The sequence below is a fragment of the Conger conger genome, chromosome 14, assembly GCF_963514075.1.
Source record: "Conger conger chromosome 14, fConCon1.1, whole genome shotgun sequence".
NCBI lineage: Eukaryota > Metazoa > Chordata > Actinopteri > Anguilliformes > Congridae > Conger > Conger conger.
This window is the reverse complement of record NC_083773.1, coordinates 21,136,268-21,158,413: the sequence shown is the minus strand read 5'-3', so window position 1 is coordinate 21,158,413 and position 22,146 is coordinate 21,136,268. Positions and strand designations below refer to the sequence as shown.

General features: G+C 48.5%; 1 protein-coding gene across 6 annotated transcripts in view; it reads left to right on the top strand.

Annotated features, from left to right (window-relative positions):
• Positions 1 to 22,146, top strand: part of LOC133110192 (pleckstrin homology domain-containing family G member 5-like) — a 73,479-nt gene that overhangs the window by 38,168 nt on the left and 13,165 nt on the right. For 3 of the 6 annotated variants that reach the window (XM_061220118.1, XM_061220115.1, XM_061220116.1), the window contains exons 3-9: positions 4,105 to 4,246; positions 4,616 to 4,715; positions 5,032 to 5,092; positions 6,286 to 6,377; positions 6,609 to 6,745; positions 8,441 to 8,601; positions 21,230 to 21,409. In XM_061220118.1, coding sequence (XP_061076102.1) covers positions 4,105 to 4,246; positions 4,616 to 4,715; positions 5,032 to 5,092; positions 6,286 to 6,377; positions 6,609 to 6,745; positions 8,441 to 8,601; positions 21,230 to 21,409 — 873 coding nt within the window. Of the gene's footprint in view, positions 1 to 4,104; positions 4,247 to 4,615; positions 4,716 to 5,028; positions 5,093 to 6,285; positions 6,378 to 6,608; positions 6,746 to 8,440; positions 8,602 to 21,229; positions 21,410 to 22,146 lie in introns of all 6 variants that reach the window. The other 3 variants (XM_061220117.1, XM_061220120.1, XM_061220119.1) reach the window with 1 other exon arrangement.

Genomic DNA, 22,146 nt, shown 5'->3' with positions numbered 1-22,146 from the left:
TACCTTCTGATTCCCCAAAATGGTTTCTTACTCTTGAGGTTTGATTTGGTTTAATTTGGCAACAAAAGAAATTTCACTGCTAGTTTATCCTTTTATATTTATTCATTGATGCAGGCAACAGTGTGAGTATTTGCGTATGCTGATTTCTCCTCACTCTCTCACTCATGCATGTGGTCTTCTTGCAGATGAAAAACAAATCAATGACTTCACACACACTCCTGACACATGTACGCACACATATTTCACACGCGCATTTTCTGTCTCTCTCACACACACTCCTGACATATATACACACACACATATTTCACGCGCGCATTTTCTGTCTCTCTCACACACACGCACAGACACTCACGCGCTCCGTGTGTGGTGTTATGTAAGCACGGGCTGGGCGTGGGCGGGACAGGCTGTATGGATTAATTTGATCTCGGGATCGGCAGGGAAGCAGGTGCCGGGCTTTATGGGTATTATTGTCATTATCATTACTGTCCTGACGGGGGGGCGAGAGGAAAGGCCCGAAAGCTTTTCAGCCAATCAAGGGTCAGTGCGCAAACCTCCCCTAAACAAACGCGCCCCTTCCTCCTGCTTCCTTCCTGCTCTGAGCGCGTGTGTTGTTCTCCATGCCCCCCCGAACTCACTGAGAGAGGGGCGTCTGCAGCCGGTGACATCACGGTTTGAGCAGTCCCATGCAGGTGGAAGACAGGTAGTATGAGACCTGTATGTCAGTAGGAGTGTGTGCGCGTGTATGTGTGTGTCTGCGTGTGTGCTGTTGTCAGTTGCACATTGTTGGGGCAGCCCCATGTGTTTGTTTAAGCAGGTGTTGCCCTGTTCTGTGTGTGTGTGTGTGTGTGTGTGGGGTGGGGGGGGGGCGTGGGCGTGATGCCATGCGGGTCCGCGTGTTTGGACAGCTGCCCCGGGACAAAGGCGGTATGATGCAATACTTCCCCCCTGTTCACCGCTCCTGCGCCAAACTCACATCACACACCCAAAAAAACTAAACGATAGTGGGCATCCAAGACAAACCCACCAAGGGCTCTGGTGCAGATGGGGTCACAGATGACCAAATCACCTCGTCACCTCATCCCGTTAAGCTAGCATAGGGGATCAGCTAGCTCTGTCCTTTGCACTCTGGGCACCCTGTGGCTGGGAGTGGGGTGTAGGGATGGACAGACTAGGTGTGGCTCTGGGGTTAGATTCCTCTGTTCCACACTGTGTTCTCCAGGTGAAGGAGCCGTCCAGCAAGCACCCCTCCTCCCCCATCCCTACGTATGCTCCACCACCAAGCATCCCATTCCACTCCTGTGTCCTTTAAAGGTAGTCTGCTGTAGGTGGATCTGTCAGAGCTTTAACCCTCTGGAAGAGTCGGCTTTTTGAAATGTTTTTTCCCCCAGAATTCAAAGTTAGTGTTCTAGAACTTTATTTCAATCACCAGTAGTGATTGTTACATCAGCAGTGGAGTGTTCAGTTAAGAATATTCTAATTACATGAGGTCACACCTTAAAGGGTTAAAGCGAGGCGATATGGCATGGGAGAAAATGTGCTTTGTGCATCCAGATCACTGTACCCAGCTGTTTCAATGTTTTTCCTATGAAGACCTGTACTGATGTTCATGCAGGATCATTTGCACATTGTGAGTTGAATGACAGCTAAATTATCCAATGTCTTTATAAAAATATTTCAGAGATTCTTTGTAAACAGTGGGAAAGAAACCTATCAAATGAAAATGTTTACTTTATGATGAAAGAGGCAGAAAAAGCGAATTCCTTGAAAGTGGTCGTTCAGCTTCCAGACATTTCAGGAATTTCCTTGGAATTGAGATCATTGCTGCTTATTGTGGTTTGTTGTCTTATTTTATGACGCCGTATTTCTGGACTCCACAGTGTCCCACTCTCCCCCCCTGCTCATTCCTGTTTTGGTGGGCATGCATGTTTCACATTCTTCTGTGATGAGCCCAGTTTCTCTGAACTCGGAGGGAAAGCTCTCTGTCAGTCAGATGGGACTGCTTTGTTTTGGCTCCTGGAGGGAGGAGATATTTTGGGAGCAGTTTATCCCAGGCTGGAATGTTCAGCCCCACCTCTCATTGGTTACCTTTCCAGGCTGGTTGTCTAAATAAGGCGTCTGATTGTTCCATTTCCCGTCCTGGTTTCTCTCACATGCCAGCCTATTGATCCTGAGAGCATTTCATTGACACGACAGCACGACTTCTGGAGAAATCTACTTCAAATGAGATTGAAAACATTTATGCATTACAAGACCTACATGACATGCCTTTATAAACAGAGCGTCTCTCATTGAGTGTAACCAAAAGGAAAAAGGTGTTTCAGACATCCAAGCATGAGTGAGTGCAAAATCTAAGACCATGAAGGTGCAGTCCACTTAATTGAATTAGCTAGAAGGCAGAGATAATATTTGTGCATACTGTTTTACAGCAAATAGAATCATTTTGATCTCTCTTTTTCAATCTGTCTTTAAAAACATAAATATGCTGAACACTGATTTGGGGACCTCTGGCCTGCCTGCCTCAAAGCTATAACTCCAGAAAATATCTGTCTGACCGAGACCCCTTAAGGGGTAAGTGATATGTGATATGTGATGAGATTGTTCTTAACCAAACATTCCAAAATTCCATGCTGATGTAACAATCACTTCTGGAAATGGAAAGCAGTGGAGTTCTAGAACACTTAGAACTCCATAGTCATTGACTTAGAAATCTGGGGGAAAAACATTCCAAATAAACCAAAGGGTTAATCTCCTCAGACAGGAGTTTGACAGAGACAGACAGTTATTAAGGCATTAGATTAAGGGGCTTTTTTTGTTCTGAAGGTTGAGTTTTTCATGTCAGTCCAAACCTAAATAGGGCTTAACCTGGCTAGACACTGACAAGTGCTGACTGAATGGATTTATTGTTCGGTTTGTCACTTGGAGCGGAGAGGGAGGGAGGGGATCTGTTTGCTATCCTCTGCTTTTGAAAGTGTACATCTGGAGACGCATACCGTAAAGGTGGATCTTGGCTCCTTGTGGTGTGTGTTGGATGGCATTTTCTTTTTAAGAAGGCCAAACCATGTTCTGTTAGTTTCACCCTAACATTCTTCAGAATTCTTTTCATAACAGTTCAGATGAGGAAATACCTTAACTCTGAGGACAGGGTGAATGAGGTGACCAGCCTTGGTCTGTGTGTGTGCGTATGCGTGTGTGTGTGTGTGTGCGCATGTTTTGTGCAAATGTTTGTCTTTCTGTCCGCCTGTGTGTGCCTGTCTGTGTCTGCATGTGTGCATGTTTGTGTGCATCTGTGCATGTCTGTGTGTTTGTGTTGAAAGGTGCGGACGTGTGTGTGACTGTGTGTGTACATGTACATGTGCGTGCGTGTGTGTGTGTGAGGGAGTGTGTGTGTGTGTGTGTGTGTGCGTGTGAGCGTGTGAGTGTGTGTGTGCGAGACTGTAGGGGTGGGGTGGGCGGTGTTGATGGCAGACCCCTGCCCGAATCCTCAGCCATCTCGCCAAACAGTCACAGGAAGTGCATCGATGGGGCCATTGTCTCTCTCCATACATCCCCACTTCCTGCTCCAGAGTCAGGAGCCTGTGTTTTGGTCAGAGGAGAGAGGGGGGATGAGGGGGGTCGGTGGTCAGGTGGGTGTGTGCCGCATACACGTGTGCAGGGGTTTGTTAAAAATGGCATATACCTCATACCAGGGAGATGGATGTCTCCAGCTTCTGCCATCGGACAGACCCCTTTTCACAGAGGAGCTCGACCGTAATGGAGGCCTGTAACACTAGAAAGCTGTAATTTTCTCATTTTGCCTTGATCCCCTTTCCATGACGGCGTACTGCAAGGACGTTGGCCGTACTGTGCCGTGTGTTTGTCTATGAGGGTTATGCATTGGATGGTTCAGGTGTTAGGCATTTACCGTGAGAATCCTTGGGGTTGTGTCAAAGGTGTGTTCCTCAGATTGTCTCAAATACATAACACTCTCATATAAGATATTGTGCTTGTCCAGCGTAGGCCTGATATTGGACCGATGTCCTCAGACCTGGCTTACAGTGCAGAGAGTGGGACATAAGCAGGTACTTGTTGATGATGGTTTTGATTGACATGTCCTTCTGCCCGCAGGTGTGCCACCACCCAGACTGCCAGGACCTGAACAACCAGAGCCCTCTCAGCCTGTGCGAGTCATGTGACACCCGTCGGCACCCGGAGGAGTCGGACAGCATGCACTTTGACCGACACCCTCGCTTTGACCTGCAGCCGCAAGGTACGCACGCCCCGGGGGCTGCGGCTGTGTCCTGACCCGCTCGTCTGACCTGCTGACCCGTGACATCATTTCTTGTGAATTTATCTCTTCCAGAGGAAATGATTTCACCAGGCTTCTGTGAACTGCTTTCCATTTAACTGCATTGAGGGCCTTTCCTTCTGAGCCTGAACTGCACGTCTTAAAGGCCACACACACTGCTGCCCCGTGACATCATGTCCTGTAAATTTACCTGTGACTTTATCTCTTAGGCAGGAAACTATGTCACAAGGCCTAGTGAGATCATTTCCTGTGAATATACTGTACGGCTTAATGTCTTAAACAGGAGCTGACTCAGATGTGGGATGTGTGTTTTTGTTTATGTGCCCGCAGGTTCGATCCTGGCTCGGAACGTGTCCACGCGCTCCTGTCCCCCCCGCACCTGCCCCCCCTCTGACCTGGAGGAGGAAGAGGATGGGGGCAGTGACCGAGGGTGAGCACTCTTATCGCTCATTGTTTTTTGTGTTGTTGTATGTTTGCCGGCCACTAAAAATGCGATGCCTGGTACGCCGTAACATCTTAAACCTAAAAACAGCTTGCACGTGTCTGTTCTAATGCTGTAGTAGTCATAAAGGGAAGGGGGTTTCGTGAATAATTTTGTGGGTTTTGGGTAATGAAGGAGTGAGAATACCTTGAGAATATTTAAGATAAAAGATGAGTAAAGAAGGCGTGCCACTGAGGATCTCCCTCGGTGAAAGCAGAGTGGGGTAAGCATCTTATTTATTTATCTTTTGTCATTTTTTCAGCAGGGATCGTAAAGCAGGGGGACTGAAAATGACCAAGAAGAAGCCCAGGAGACGTCACACAGACGTGAGCTCTGCCCCGCAACGGCTGCTATTCTGCTATATCTATTCATATCTATTTATCACTTTCTATCATTGTCTATTTATTAGATTCTTAGAGCAAATTACAAATCACATGCAGTCTGCAAAAGAAATAGCATAGGATTTTCTGAAATAGGTTCAACATGATCATCTCCTTGTGGGGCAACTTTCAACATGACTGGCACCCGGAAGGCTAGTGGTTCAAGCCCCAGGCATACAAGCACTCTTGTCCAGATTTATGTCCTTCATGACATCACAGATGAGTCAGAGTAGATTGTAGATCTCTGGAGTTTCCAGCATTGGGAAATAGTGGAAGGATTATTCCTAAAGTGGAGGTGCTGCTGTGGGTACTCACTGGAAACATTCGCAATTATATACTCTAGAAAATGAAAGTAAGCCTTTCTCGGCCTGTGTGCTGCACGAGCCCGATGTTCTTGGCTGTAGGTTTAGCTACTGTGTGTCTCACAGCCTGGCTGTTCCCTGAGACAGGAAGCCGCTTCCTCCCTGTGAAAGCCCTGGAGGAAGAGTTTTGTGTTTGAGTAATTGTCTGTCTGCCCCCAAATCGAATGTTTGCTCCAGGCCTAGTGATAAAGCAAGTACAGGGGACACTGAGCAGTGATTAGAGATCAAGGCCCAAGAGCCTGGCTTTTAAACTGAGGTACTGTGGGAGGTTCATGATCGTTCCCTCACCTATTTTTTGCAATCCCCCCCAACACACAGTCAGTATTAACCTCCTCAACCCCCCAATCCGTGTTTGCCACCCCCCCCCCCCCCCCCATTTTATACTTCCTTTCTGAAATGTAACTTATGATGATGGGAGTCCCTGGGATTCCTGTGAACCTGGGGGAGCCAGGATCAGACCTGTAGAAAACCCTGCTCAGGTTCACTGTGCTGAAACTCACACTGGGCAGCCAAAGTTCTGAAATTTAATAATTGAAAGAACTGCAAGCAAGAAATGTATTTCCACCTCAAACAATTCGATGAGTTCAGCAATCATCAAAACTGACTCACTGAACTGACTCACTGAAAGTGTAAAGCTTGCTTTTACTTTAAGGCAAAGTAAAGGAAATTGTGATTTAATCGCAGCCGTAGTGTTTCTGCTGTGAAAGCGGAATCGCAGAGGTTGCTGAAAGACCGTTGTGTGCTCCTGCTGTAATTACTCCCTGTCGCCCCCTGCAGGACCCAAGCAAGGAGTGCTTCTCCCTGAAGTTCGACCTCAGCGTGGACATCGACACAGAAATAGTTCCCGCCATGAAGAAGAAAACACTAAGGTATAACAGCCCGGCGGCGCCATCAAATCCGTGTCTTATGATCGAGAGAATGTTTAATACAACAATAGATAACAATGGAGAACAATGGCAGTTTGCATTTATCACCAGGCTATTTCTCACAGCAACCCTCTGTTGTAGCAACACACACAATGAATTCTTGATAATAATCAAACCTTTGAAGGGGGAGACGGTCCGGTGTGGGGGTGCCTGACAGTGCTCCGTGTGTTTCAGGGAGGTGCTGGGACCCGTGTTTGAGCGGAAGGGCATCGAGCTGTCCCAGGTGGACCTGTTCCTGGCCCAGTCCAACACCCCGCTCTCCCTCAACTTTGAGGCCTACCGGTTCGGGGGTCATTACCTGAAAGTGAGAGGTAAGAATGTGTACCCCCCCTACAGCTGGCACGTGAGGGCAGTTTCCTCTCCAGTGAGGCCTCCCAGGTTTAGGTTTGAGTGAAGGCCTGCCCTCAGGTGTGTGGACAATGGGATGGTGAGTGTGGGGTTTCTGTATGAGGGAGCGCATATTCCATATAATTTGATTTCTTGTCCTGAACCATCTTTAACAGGCACTCTGTGCTTTAAGTAGTATATTGCCAGACACCCTCCCCCTTCCCCTTGAGGCCTGGACCACGTGCCCTGTTAAAACAAAGACCGGAAAAGGTCACTGCCTATTTCAGCACTCTGATACTTGGTCCTGTGCTGGGTGACCTCTCTGTCATTTTGGCGTCCTGCGCCCTGCAGTGGGGAACGTGGCTTTCCATTTCCTGTCCTCTCACTTCCTGGTTAGCCACTCTGCCCAGGGTGAGCCATGGAGCCGTGCTCTTCTGGCTCCAAACCAGACGCTTTTAGCATCGTGGTACTTAAGAGAATTTGATGACACACACACCAGCGCTCTTCTGTTTAAAACTCCCTTTTCCTATTCGGTTGGCCCACTGTAAACAGTGGGATCTGTCTTAATTATGCGAATTGGCTGTTAGCTGTGTGCGGCTAACAGGGGAAACAAGCCGGTATGTGTGGGAAGAGGAGAGCTCATTGGCTGGTGGTAATGTGGGGCTAGGTGGAGTCATCTTCAGTGGAGTGACCTGCTGGTGTGAGTCAGACCTGGGTCAAATACTTCATTGTTTGGGATTCTTTTTTGTGCTTTACTGAACTTGTCTGGTGTATTGGAACCTATGAAACGCTCTCAAAAAGTACAAACCCTGTCTTCTGGTCCTCTTGGGTGGCTCAGTTGCACCAGGCAAGATCAGTCGAGCACAGAAAAGTATTTGAATCCGAAACAATTATGTCTTTGACCCAGTTCTGGTGTGATTATGTTGGGATGTAGGGATGCAGTCATCTTGTGTGACCTGATCTTGCCTGACTGGTGGAGTGTGTGGGGCTGTATACGGTGAAACTGAAGGACACTTTTACGTTTGTCTTTAGGGGGGCTTATTCACAGAACTGTAGACTTTGCATGCCTTTCTATGTGTTTTTACTGGGTTTCATTTTGAAATCCTTTATTTGACGGAGATCTCTTGTAAGTGGAGAGGGGGTATTGAGGCTCCTGGCATCCCTACCGCTCTCTGTCCCATTGTCCCCTGCTTTTTTTAAATCCCAAAATCTGATTGGCTCCCCTCATGTGGGATTTACCTAATGGCCCGTGCCCATATCTGATTGGTGCTCATTTAGTCTGTTTGAGGAGAGCTCTTATGGTCGGCCTACTGTTCAGCTGAATTATGAGACTTGGTATGATGCTATCGCATATACAGTGAAACTGCTGATACAGTGCTCTTTTATAAATGGATGGAATTTGCAAGCTTTTGAAGCTTAAATACACAATTCAAACCTCTAACTCCCTCTACCTCTCTGTCTCTCTCCCTCTCTCTCTCTCTCTCCCTCTTTTTCTCTCAATCACCCTTTCTTTTTCAATCTCCCTCTTTCTTTCCCTGTTCCTGTCTGTCCCTCCATTTCTCCTTCTCACTTCCGCCCTCTCCCTCCCTCCCCTCTTTCCCTCCCCTCTCTCTCTTCCCCCTCTCCCTTCTTCTTTCTCTCCCTCTCCCTCTCCCTCTCTCTCTCTCTCTGTCTCTCAGCGAGGCCGGGGCAGGAGCTGAAGGTGGAGCAGGAGCTGAAGGACTTGCGTTCTCTCAGTCTGCCCCTCATGAAGGCGGGGGGCAGCCTGTACATCCTGACCCCCGGGAGCGAGAGGGTGGAGCACGGGTCCCTGGGCCGACAGGAGAACGTCGACGTGCTGGTCAGTCATCAACTCTCCATCTCTCGTTTTCTAAATCCTTCTGTCAAACACTCCTCTGCGACACCTTGTTCTCATCCACAGGGTGAACGTGCTGGTCAGTCATGTGCTTCTCTCGCTCTCTCATATTCAAATTCATATTGAAATGCATAAGTAAATATTGCCAAAGCGTACGCGCAGAAATGCAGGAATACATCAGAGCATGAACGCAAACTACAGTGTGGTGACGACAACGATGCAAATTGGAGTGTGGTGACAACACCAACGATGCTCTCTCTCCGGTGGATCCACTGCTACAGGCAGTTTGTCAGGGAGAGTTAGCATGTTAGCATGACTGTAGGCCTGTCATTGGACGCCATAGATTCCATGTGGCAGTTGGAACACCTGCAGTAGGCAGTGGACGAGTATGGATTCGAGTGGATTTTCCCACCATTCTGTGACAGGAGTTTTTCCTCTAGTTTGGACATTTCTCTTCTCCAGATTGCATAATGCACAGGGTGTGGAAATATGTGGACCTCAGTGGAGGTTATTTTTGTCTGGAATTTAAACCCTTTAAACCCCTTCTGAGGCGACTCTGCACTCTCTCTTTTTTTGTGAAATGTAAAATACATTTCAAGCTCCTGTCAGGTTTGGTCGTTAAATTGTCGTTACAAATCACTGTTCATTCTTTCTTTTTATCCTGGGATTTTACACCAGAGTAGGACACTAAAACAGTATAAACACAAACGTAAGGTTAAGTTGTAGTGGGTATTTTGTATGGATAAAAAAAACGGATGAATTGACATGTCTGTAATTCTCCAGTGTCCAGAGAATGACCTCTTTGATTTGTCACTTTCTGTCGGTCATAAATGAAGGTGATTGAATGGTCTCTCTGGCCCAAAGCCTTGAGCAGAGTAATTATAGAAGGCAGTCTTTCACTCATTCCAACCCCTGAGGACACGCAAGGCCAGCCGGTCTGTTTGTGCTTTTAAATAATGAACGTGGGTTTGACATAATGCCGAGCTCCGTTATTGCGTTAGCTTTTCTCTGGCTCTTCTGGAGGAAACAGTCCTTGTCGCGGTGTTGGGGCAGCCCCTTGTTTGAGCTGGTTAATGATTACTTCTCTGGCCTATTTTTGGGGATGTTCCAGAGCCTCCCGTGGCCCTGGTGGTCCCGGGATGTGTACAGTCAGGCCGGGAGGGGTGTGGGGGTTTGATTTCCTCCACCCACACCATGCCCTGTCCACAGAAGAGCCCTCATAACAGAAATGGAGTTCTGATTCATGCCTAAAACACACTGCAGAATGCAGACACTGAATCTGGATGAAACACACGTGCAGTGTGGGTAGTCACAGTGTCCTCACTTGAGTATTTCTGAAGTTGGTAACCCTTGACAACAATGTTTCATGAACTGACATCAACTAACGTAGGTGTTATCTGACTAGCTACTGAGAATTTAATCTGTACAGCTTTATTAATGCATTTATATAATGCATCATTAATTAATGTTAACGACAACTTTAGTTAATGCCAGTTCATGTAATTGTGTTATTGTAAAGTCTGACCCTGGAGTTGAACCTGTGGGAACAGCGGTGTTTGTTTTTTCCGGTTCAGGCTTTAGTTTCGGTTTCCCACTTGACGTGGTTTTTCCACCTTGAGAATTTGCGTGGCAATCTCTAAAGGGAAATGCCTGCTGGCTTTGACAGCTGTGACTGGAATTATTTTTCATACGTTTACTTCCTTGTCTTGTTCTGTGACCTTGTTAGTAAAAAGCACCTTGTGGGGTGACTGGGTATCTGTTTTAAAATATAGCACTGAACGGCCTCGCGCAGTATTTGGGTGAGACACCCCTTGGTCCGCCATTGCCATCGTCGTAGAAACACGTAACTACCTGAACGGTAATAGACGCAAGAACCCTTGCCAAATATATAAGTATAATGTGATGATAACAGGAAACGATAGGTGCCCAAATGGATAATAACCTACGCTGGAACCGTCACAATCATACAGCTTAATGGCTGATTACTGAAAGCAGTCCATTGTTGCTGCAGAGGGAATGGCTTTGCATGTAGCACTGAGAGCCTTATATAAGGAGCTGATAAAGAGAGTTCACTCGGGCCTGCTGAGCGATAAGAGGCGTTTTGCTGGGAGCAAAGGTTCTGGACCCGTGAGTCTGTTTGCACAGCGACATCTGGGCGACAGAGGCTGAACCGGAGCCCGAATGGCCGGGACGGGTCAAAGGTCGCCCTGTGCACACGCGAAGCTCTCTCAGGGCGCAGAGGGACGCGGAGTTAACGAAGGCAGCTGTGCGAAGCCTCGGATGAAAGACGAAGACGGCGTCGAGCAGAGTTGGCGGGTTTTTCGGAGATACAAGGACACACCAAGACACACTCTGAGGAGTGACTGCTCTGTGGATTGGGCGTCTGTTGCTACGAGTCCCTAGCAACCCCATGGCCCTCTCTGGAGAGGTGAAACTAGAAGAAAGGACGGGATTACTGCTGTGATACGCTTTCTCTTTTCCCACACAAGGAGCAACTGCAAAAGTACTCTTGTGTTTTGACAAAAAATCTATGAATGAAAATTAACAACGGAATACATTCTCAAGAGGGAAATGACAAACCGCAAAACCGGTTGTGGAAACGCTGTGGAAAAATTATGCCTCGACCTAACCCAAAAAAGGCTATCGACAGAAACTTCTGCAAATCGGTGGAATAGAACGAGATAAACTGCCCGTGAATGAGGAAGGCATCGGTGCAACCGCAAACAGGCTGAGTATCCAGTGCTATCCTGTCAAAAAACGTTTGCAGAGCTCTCAGCGGTTTCTGTGCAGTGAGCTGGTTAGCTGTTCCACAGTGTTCCACTGCCTGTCGGCATGGAAACCCCCCTCTTCACTGTCTCTGTGGTCATTTCTGATGGGATTTGCTCATAGAGGAGAGGGGAGTCTGTGGGGCAAGCGTGCCTGCTGGAGAACGACGACACGGGGTAACTGTGGCTGGCGACAGGAGTGAAGAGGACCTTCTTCCCCGGACCCTCTTCTGATCCACCGCCCGTCCGACAGGTTTTCCAGAGAGGGATTTCTGCGGTGGGATTTTCTGGAGCATCTGCAGAGATTTTGCAGGCTGCTGTCTGCTCTCTCTCCCCCTCCCTCCCCCTCTCTCCCACGGCCAGGAGCCAGACCATCTGCGAGACGTTTGATTCTCCATCTGATCCATGTTGGAGTGTAAAAGGGCACTGATGGAAGAGATGCAGGAATGCTGACTGTCTGTCTGTCTGTCTGTACAGTGGGTTGGCTGCAGTTCTGGTTTGGACCTTAATAGTTTGGCCTGTTGGATTAAGGAGAGGTGTTAGTGGAGGGTGGTGTGTCTGCATTGATTCTTCGGCGGTTTCAGAGGGCGTTGGTGGTTTAATAATAAATTGTTGTTTAGCTGATGCTTTTATCCAAAGTGACTTATAGTGGATTAGACTAAGCAGGGGACAATCCCCCTGGAGAAATGTGGGGTTAATGGCCTTGGTCAAGGGCCTAACTGACATGCAGATCTTATCGAGGCTGGACCGGGGCTTGAACCTCCAGGTCCCAGTTACGTACCTTAACCGCTAGGCTACCGGCTGCTGGTTTAGAGCACATTGGTGGTTTAAGAGGACATTGGTGGTTTAAGAGGACATTGGCGGTTTAAGAGCACATTGGCAGTTAAAGAGGACGTTGGCGGTTTAGTGGACTGTACTGTGGCTCACGCTGAGCTCAGCCCTGGGGGAGCAGCATGCTGGGTTTCCGCCAGCGGACATGGCGTGTGCCCAGCTCCACGGCCCTGCCCAAGCCCCAGACGGAGGAGCTGACCCGCTACGGGCCGCTGACGGACCTGCAGTTCCTGCGGGGCCCGGCGGCGGGGCTGGTGGCTGCCCGCGTGCAGCGGTTCGAGGCCGAGGCCCTCCCGGGGCCCCCCAAATCCGTCAGCACCCCCGCCAGCCCCACCACCCCCGCCAGCCCCGTCAGCCCCATCAGCCCCGTCAGCCCCAGCTGCAAGGGGGCAGGAAAGAAGGGCAAACACAAGGTACAGGCCCACATTCTCCCCCCACACTGCTGCTGCCAGAGGCCTGTTTCTCCACACTCTGCGGCATTGTATTCAGGCCCTGGTGCACCTTTGGTGTGATTCTCACTGTGGATCCACTGCAGCCTAAAAAGCCGTTCAGGCAGGTGTTACTTGTAGTTCATTATAATACACAGATCAAGATATCAACTATGCTTTTGCACCCTTATTACAATTTACTGTGGTCAATCATTTACTATCCATGCATTTATATCCATAAATTAATTTTGTTTGCTATTAATCAAATCCAAACAAATTATTTTTTGTAGCTTTTGTGGTCACTGGAAAGCAAATCCCTACAGGAAATGTGGGTGAAATGTGAAGTAAAGTTAGTGCCTAATAACATAAACTGCAGAAAAACATGTGCAACAGTCCAAACCCCAGTTTGGGAGTTCGGTTTGGGATGGGGCAAGTTGTGCTTATGTAGTGGTGTAGTAGTTTATGTAAACTAGGTTGCCACTACTAATTACAATATTACAGTACAGTATTGAAAATTGCAATATTTAATATTTAATAATGTAATTATTTGTTGTAACATCTTTATTCATTTCGCGAAATGATATATGATTTTCAATTTCCAGCTTGTTAATAGATAGTCTACACGCAGTGACTTAAGGAGTGGTGGAACTTTGATTCTCTCACGGTGTAAAGTCTTTAAGGTGGGATTAGAATGTTCTAGTGCTGATGGTAACGATCAACTTCTGGTAACTGAAAGCAAACTGAAGGTAACTGAGATAACCTCTGGGACACTGACTCATTTTCTAATTTGAATTTTGGACAAAAAGAAAAAGGTTCTATTTCAGTTATATTTGCCCTCACATCTTTTAGTGCAGCTGCTAATTTAGCTTCCTGGCTAATGTGAGGCAGGAGCACTCAGCCCTGTAGTCCCTCCCGAGCACGGCTCTCACATGTGTTACTGACATTTCCCCCGCATTACACTACACAACCGTGTGTTCCCATGGAGCTTCTTCTCAATCACCTGACGGAGGATAACCGTTAAAGACCTCTCTCTCTCTCTCTGGCTGACACAGCCTGAGGAATGAGATTACTGGTGGCCCACGCCCATAATGAAGAGTCCTTCCCTTCAGGAAGCCACTGCTCCATGCCTTTCTCCCAGTCCGTGACAGGCCTGCCTGCCCCGCTGTGCTCCTCTGGGCTGGACTGCAGGGGCTCCTCCTGCTGTTTGGACCCCACCCCAAAGGATGTTTACTTTCACACAAGGGAATCTGGTTTCATGGGCTCAGTTACAAAAGCGTATGAGCTTTTCCCGCCTAGAAACCTTTAATTCTCTATTAAGATATAATCTTAATTTATCATTTGTCTGGGAACTGTTGCCCATTCATCAGTGTGCAGTTAATCATTTTATGTAATAGTGAGCCGCTCTGATTGAGCTTAGCTGATTTTTGGTTGCTTGGTTGGACTACAGCAAAGCTCTTGTCATCTTGGCACCCAGCCCCCCCCCCACTCCCCCAGTCAACCAAGTGTGTTCCTCTCCTGAGTACCTGCAGCACTGGCAGATCTAAACAAAGTTCGAGGAAGTGAACCATGCCAGCTCACACAAATACACCTTAGTATTCATTTCCTGTCATTTAAGTGCTGTTATCTCGCTCTCAAAGAGGGCTGTTCACAAGACAAGCCCTGACTTAACCGGCCCCAGACAATAGGAATGATTAATGGCCCTGTTGACAGTTAGACTAATTAGGCTAACACAATTAATATTTAAGTAGTTTCTGGCCACCGGAATGGAATCCGCATACAGTGGACAATGGGCAGGTCTTCACTCCCTCGTCGTGCTCCAGACCATGTCTGGCAGAAAGGGCTTCTCCCTCCCTGGCATTGTATTTGGAACAGGTCCTCCTGTATGTGGTTTGAATGTTTGGAACTGAACCTTCTAATGCTGATGTAACAATCGCCACTGATCATTGAAATAATTTTTTTTTTTTTTAAACCCTTTCCTCAAAGAGTTAAAATATTCAAATATGTATTATACCGTGACTGGACTGAATGCTGTAATATTGGTATCAGAGCACACTCTCTTGGGTACTTCTGTGAGAGTGTGAAGGCACAGACAGTCCTCTGCATCAGAGATGTGCAACACTGTCAACTAAACGGAACACGCTGCTATGCTACGGGGTACAGTAGTTTCTGAAAGTTGTTCAGGACATCAAGCGCTTTTTCTCTTTTTTAGCTTTTTATCTGTTTACTGGTGTGTGACTTTGCTCGTTCGCGCTGGGTAAATATTTTTTAAAGGCTCTTGACGTATGAGTTTACCGCACGGCTCCAGCTCTTTGTTCCTTGTTGGAAGCGTATCAGTTTCCCGTCTCTGTTGGTTCCACCTGTGCAGGCAGGTGGAATGAGACCTGTACAAGCCTGGCTGTGTGTTTGCGTGTGTTTGTTTGTGAGTTTGAGTGAATATACGCATGACCGCCGTATAACTGCGCCCTTGTGTTTGAGTGATTGATGGACGAGCGGTGTCATGTGACACAGATGAGCTCGACCGGGCCACGGGACCAGCTGGTGTTTCTGTCGTCTCGTGAGAGGGGGAGGAGCCAGCCCCGGTTGACTGCAGAGGGGCGGGGACTGTACCTCTCACACTTTGTCTGAGTGTGAGAGTGTGTGTGTTTGTCTATATGAGACGGGCATGGAGAGCAGTGGGACTGGAGATAGCTTCTCTCGCCTTATTTGACTTTGTGCTGTCGTTTCCTGCCTGTGTGGACAGCGCTGTTTGATCACGGCCTTATCTGCGGGATTAAATCGGGGTTCACTGTGCTTGGGGCCGGTGACTATCAGATAAGAGAGTGCAGGGGGTGAGGGTGACCGCCGGATCTTTGGATTATTTTGTGGATTGGGCTGAGGAGAGGTGCGAACGAACGGGACCATGGTGCGCATCGCTCGCCTCACCTCCCGTCACAGCTGGGACCTGCTGCCCCTGGCCCCCGAGAGCCAGGGCCAGGACGAGGGGCCCGGATCGAACCCCAGCAAGGTGAGAGAGGGGGCACGGCTCGCCTGTGGGCTGCCTGCCTCCTGTAGGGCGAACCCCAGACCTTTTGTCTGTCGGGTCCTGCTGTGAGTAGCTTCTGATGCTCAAGTTTATCGCTGAATTGCGGTTTTGGAGGAATTGTGGATTTAGTATCTGTTTCTGTTGTTGTGCCGTGTGCTTCATTTAGTATCTGTTTCTGCTGTTGTGTCGTGTGTTTCATTTAGTATCTGTTTCTGTTGTTGTGCCGTGTGTTTCATTTAGTATCTGTTTCTGCCGTTGTGCCGTGTGTTTCATTTAGTATCTGTTTCTGCCGTTGTGCCGTGTGTTTCTGTTACTCATTCATTGTTTTGCGTGAGAAGACCTCTGTCGGTGTAGATCACAGCTTGGTCAGAAGCCATCCAGCAGGATCAGGCTCGTTTCTGAAGGCGCTCAGAGAGTTTGGGACGTCATGGAGACGTAACCAGGAAGTTGTTCCTTTACGGGACCCGGGTGCTTGTTTTTAGTTATTCCTGAGAGGCGCGCTAGAGTTTGCGCCAACGTAGAGTGACCCCGGCTGGCTGAATGTGTGTGTTGTGCCGGCCGTGTTTGTGCTGTGTAGGGTGGTGCCAGGCTGTTTCCACACCATTAATCAACAGGCCTGATTAAAGAGAATTTATCTCCACTATAAGAACAATAGGCCTGGCTGAGATTAGCGATTACTGTTCATCAAGCATGCCAGAATATGTAGCACTGCACAGAGGGAAGTAAAAATGCTACCCTGGGGTAACTGGAGATTAAATGGTTGCCCCACAAGATATCACTCATATTGCACAGAGTGGGGAGGTTTCCTCCCACGGATAGGTCGGGGCAGTCCTATCCATTGGCAGTTTACCCCCTGACCAGGCACCGCTGATCACCTGATTTATTGGGAGGAACCTGATTTATTTGAAGGTACTTTTCCCTCAGAGACTAGTTTTGTGTCACATGGTCTGCAGCTGAAGAGTACCTGCCTGACTGGGGAGTTTCCCCAAGGACTGAGCCACATCCTTAATGAGAAAAACCCTGAGGGGGCACGAGACGTCTTGTAAATCTGAAGTGAAAGAGGAGATCTGTGAAGAAAAGGGGCGGGCACATAAACTCTGCAGCACGCCTCGTTAAAGACCAAGGTCATTCTGAGTAGCAGCAGTAGTCACACACTGGCCCAAATCAGCGAATCAGGCGCATGATGCTTATCTTTTTGTATTTCCCCCCTTGTATCTCTTGTCAGTGTACTTTCAGTTCATTTTACTGGAAACAGCTCTTGCGTCACCCTCAAGCTCTCTATGGGGCTGTATCTTCTAGGAAGTTTTGAGTTTGTGTCTGTCTCCATGGGTGTGAATGTTACTGCCAAGACTGTTCATGGCAGCTCTGTAGTCCCCCTTGTTATCTGCCGTAGAGACTGTATTCCTCTCTGTTACTTGCCCAAAACAAACATTTGCGGCTCGGTGTCGGTTGGTCCGGAGGGTGAAAGCCATGGTTCAGGGGTGAAGGGCCAGGGGGGGGGCGGAATAGATTTGGGATGCCAGATGAGCTCTTGGCATCTGTTGCTGCGCGGACCTCGGGTCGATGGATGGTCTAATCTGCAAGCTGTTTCCTCTGGCTCCTCCCCCATGTGCAGACTGGAACTGGGGCCCCGCCCCCTTTTCCTGTTCGCACAATGGGGCAGGATCCTGGAGTTGCTATGACACCAGGGCAGTCCTCCTCAGCAATGCAGCCAGAGGCAGCCCAGTGAGCAGAGCAGGGCGACCGACGCCGACACACCAGGGGAACTCACACGCGCTGCCAGGGAGCTGGGCTTAGCGCTTCACCCTGCGACGGGACGCACTTACCCTCTCAACACGGGACTGTCCTCTTATCGCCAAAATTAGCACCTCTCCTGTCACCGCTGACCTGCTGTGAAGCTGCAGGATACACTGGATTGGCTTTGCATGTGTGCGTCTGTGCAGTGGATAGAGGGGCAGAGGATTTTGGAGTCCAGTGGCTTGGTATAGCATGGGCTGGACTCCCTGCTAAAGGATGGTCTTTGTTGCTTTTGACATGCCGTTGACATCCATGGTGAGTGCCGCTGGCTTTATCCTTTTTTTCTGGGAGGCTGTCCAATCAGGGTCAAGCGAGAGACAGTTGGATACATCATTAGGGCCATGTAACAGTGCTGTGCATCAGCACTAGTGTAAAGCTCAGCATAGCCGATTGTTTGACGTGCGTATCGCACAACTGTTGAAGTAGCGCTATCTTCTCAGGAATTTGCGGAGTTAATTTTTTTATCTCTCACCACTGATAATGTATTGGACGGACGATACGTTCTACACGTTTGATTTTGGCTGTTTGTTGTTTAGGAGAACATCTAAATATCCCTCCCAAAAAACAGATTCTCAAGGGGAGGCAACAAAAACATGACTACAAATCGACAGATAAGGTTACAGCTGAGGTTCTGATGCTTTCCCTGGAAGGCTCCTGTTCCGGGAGAGTAGGAATGCAGTTTGTCTCGTTCTCATTTTGCAGAGAGCCACATGCCTCCATAGCCGGGATCGATGCCCCCGGTTCCCCCCTGGCTCAACGGGCTCCTGACACCTGTGTCCTCTCTGGTTTGGGGGCCGGGGTCCCCCCCGGATCAAAGGGCCACTGGGTCTGCAGGGGACCGTTTGCTCACCCCGTTGGCCTCCTCAAACCCAGCAGTTGTAAAAATAGCAAGGGACAGTTTTAAAAGGCCGTTAACATTCCAGGGCTCTTAGGGCCTGATTTACGGAGACCTTTAGCACGCGCAAAACCAATAGCGTGATCAGTGATTGGACATGGTGTTTCTTTTGCACCAGGCGATGGTTGTGTTATTAGTTTTGCATGTGCTAAAAGGCTTTGCTGATGCTCAGGGTATATTTCAGACCTCAAATCCTACTTATTTCACTCTTATTTATTCCACTGAGACATTCAAGTTTGAGGAAAAACTGAGGGAAATGGGCTTTGCCCCATTTCATTTGTGCCAAGTCATTTCCTTTGCATCCGATGGCTGCAGACATCCGAAAAATCGGGAGTTAAGTACTTCGCTACACAATTTTTTTTTAATCCTGAAATTGCATCACATGACCAAACCACACATTTCTATCTGGAATAACAAAGTGCAGAGGCTGGTAACATCATAGCTGATGGATAAAGGCAGGAGTGAGGTGAGCAGTCTTACATCACCAGGTCAGCTTGAGAAGAGGCTTCGCTGTGCTCACAGGAGAGGGTCCGATCAGCCCAACTGAGACCGCTCGAACCCGGGATTGTTATCTCACGCTTATTAAAGTGTAGAACGGAATACGTACCTTGCTGAAGCTAGGTTGTGAAACCACTGGTAGCTGGTTGACAAGTTCAGACCAGCTCCATACTCAACATGGTTTAAACCGGCCCGAGGTATGTGTTGATACATTCCCAGCTGGCCATAGCTGGACTTTACACCAGGGTAAGAACACTGACGAGTGTAAACGCGTGACGGAATGCCAGCACACGCGTTCTCCGTGTCCCGAGGCGGTGTCCGTTTGCGTCCTGCGCCGACGGATTGCGGCGACGCTAACTGACACCCTGCCTGGAAGACACGATCCTCCTCCTCCTCCTCCTCGTGTTTGTGTTTCCACTTGAGTGCTGCCTCTGCTGCAGCCATTTATCTTACGCCGATGAATGAGTGCTGACTGACAGTGTCACACTATAGGACACAGAGGGACATTATTTACGGGGGGTTAATAGACTAGCAGCCTGCCAGTGATGTGTAATCCCCCCTCCCCCCCCCCCCGTTACTGCTGCTGTTGAAGTTCATAGCTTTTGTACAGTAAGATTAGCTGAGTGAGTGTGTTTTGGAATAAGAACCATGTTATCTCTGAGCTTGGCCCTGCAAAGTACTGTTTCTATCATAATACCCACAGTCTAGATCGGAAATGACTGCCAAGACTTTGCCTGCAATGTCAGAGGAGACTTTCCATGGAACAATAGCCGTCCTTCTGTACTCCTGACCACCTCCTTGGAGTTTACTGTTAATGGTCACGTGCTCCTTCTGCCTTTTCCATTACTCTGTTTGTTATTGTGGAGGTCAACAGAGGCAGTGTGGCTGTGTTGTTTGCTGAATACCAACAATGGACCTGTGAGTAGGGCAGCATCTGCATCAGCCCGAGCAGAACCACGTTGGCACGAGACAAGCAGTAAAGAGCTATGAACTAAACGAGGCTGGTTCTTGTATTGAATAACTCACTCACTCTTTATTTGCAATCTATATTCTATATTTTAACTGTTTCAGTCATGAGTATAGGAAGGCTTTTTATAGGCAATGCACCTCTTTGGAGGGTTATGTTAAAAACTCAGTGTCCTGTCTGTGGTCTCACGGTCTGGAGGTCTACCTGCTACATCACCATCATCTTCTCTAAAACTAGCACGTTTTAGGATTTTCACCAGTCACTTATTTTTGCCTTTGCTCCCCAGGTTTCGCAGTCATGTCCTCTACTCCTCCACTATACCCCTCTCTGTTTTCTCTTCCTTTCCTCTCGCTTTCTCTGCTGGATGGGGTTGGTGGGGTCAGGGGTCCTGACCAGCGCCCCAGCTTTTGAAGTCTCCAGGTTTTTTTGCATCTTTCTGGGGCAGGATAGTCCTATTCTTCAGCAGATCTCAGGGGCTTTCTGTTGGTGGTGAAATTTGCCACACCCGTGGACGTGCAGTACAGGTGGAAGTTGTTTTTGTTTTTTAGTCAAAGCGCTCTGTGATTGTGATCGCGTGTTGGCACCAGCACCTCCGTGTTTTCACCATGAATCACCACACGGGGGAGAAGAGGGGCCGGATGGGGGGTTCGGGGCTCGTCTCTGCGGGGGGTCCTGACCCCCGAACCCCGGTGTGTTTACAGAGCAGCGGCCTGCTCCGATGACCTCAGCGCCGGGAATGTCCTCAGCGCCGGGAATGTCGGAAGAGCGCAGTTTTGCCTGCCCGGTTTTTTATGACATAACAGCACCTCTGCAGCAGGCCCTTAATGATTTCTCCACCTGGTCGCTAATGACGCGCGTCCTTGCTCAGGAAAAGCCCCCCCGCATTGTCCCTATCCGTCTCTGTCCTTCCTCAAACACCGATCTTTTCCTCCCTTTCATTGCATTCCTTTGTCTCTCGTTCCCTCGCTCTTTCCATCCTGCAGAGCATCTGCAGAATGTCCTGCACGCAAAAAATGCGCCGACAAAACCTGTTTAGATTTTGTTGATGCGCAATAATTTGCAGTCGCAGCTATGAGGAAATTTATTATTTATTAGCTATGAGGAAATAAATTTATTATTATTTAATGAGTGCCAGGACATAGACCTAATTTCCGGACAGCAAACTTTTTTTTTTCAATGTTTTTTATACACAAACAGTTCCGTGCAATACTACATGATACTATAGGAGGGGTGCATTTCATGTTTTCCCGAAGTTGGGGGGACGGCGTATCCTCACTGTCCTCTCTAAGGATCTACGTCCATTAACGACTGTCTTTTTCACGTCTCCAAAGACGCTGATCGTTCATCACCTGTTCTGTATTGATGATGTCAGTCAGTCTCAGTGATGCTCCTGGTCTCTTCTCCGTCCAGGGTCAAGCACGTCGTCGGAAGAACATGACAGAGTTCCTGGGAGACTCCAGCATCCCGTCCCCGGACTCGCTGGCCCAGCTGGGCGGGTCTCTCCCCAGCACCGGTCCGGACAGCTGGAAGAACCGGGCCGCCAGCCGCTTCAGTGGGTTCTTCAGCTCCGGCACCGTACCCTTCGGCAAGGTAGGCCCTCCCCACGGCATCCTGGGAAACGCCACGCGCTCCGTGTGTCCAAACGTGTTTACACAAACCAACATCCCGCCTCAGACCTCGGGGTCAGAGGTCGTATCCGCCCCGGCTTCCTGTCCGCACATTCCCTTGAAGACCAGATCAGATAGGGCTGACGTAGATCCTATCTGCAGACAATGGCTCTCTCTGACTGCGATGCTCAAGCAGTGTTTAAGAGGTGCCTGGGGGGTTTTCTCCGAGGACAACAACAGCAGGGGGACATCCAGTCTGAAATACGTCTGGCATCCTCTGGAAAAAATGCCCTAAGCATTTCAAGAGAACATTTTTGGAAATGGAAAAAAACATTTGGCAAGAACCAGGCCTGAACCCTACAAAATGCAAGATATTGAGGTAAAAAATTATAATAATAAATGCAATAACAAAATTTCCCCAGTCGGAAGAAATCTTAGGAGGAACCTGGCTATAGAGGGGGCGCCCATCCTCCATTGGCCAGCCCAGTCTAATACTTAATACTAAAATTAAAAACAGTAACAGAAATGTGGAACATCTGTTATGTGGAACATAACAGAGCAAGCAATAAAATAGGTGGGTAGGTTAGTCAGAGATGGATAGTTTAATTTTCATTCTCAAGCTCAGAGAATATCTTCAAAGGCTTTTCAGTCATCAAAGAGTTTCTAAATCACCATCAGGAGTTCAGAGGTCATGATACAGTATGCTGAAGATTGTCCTTC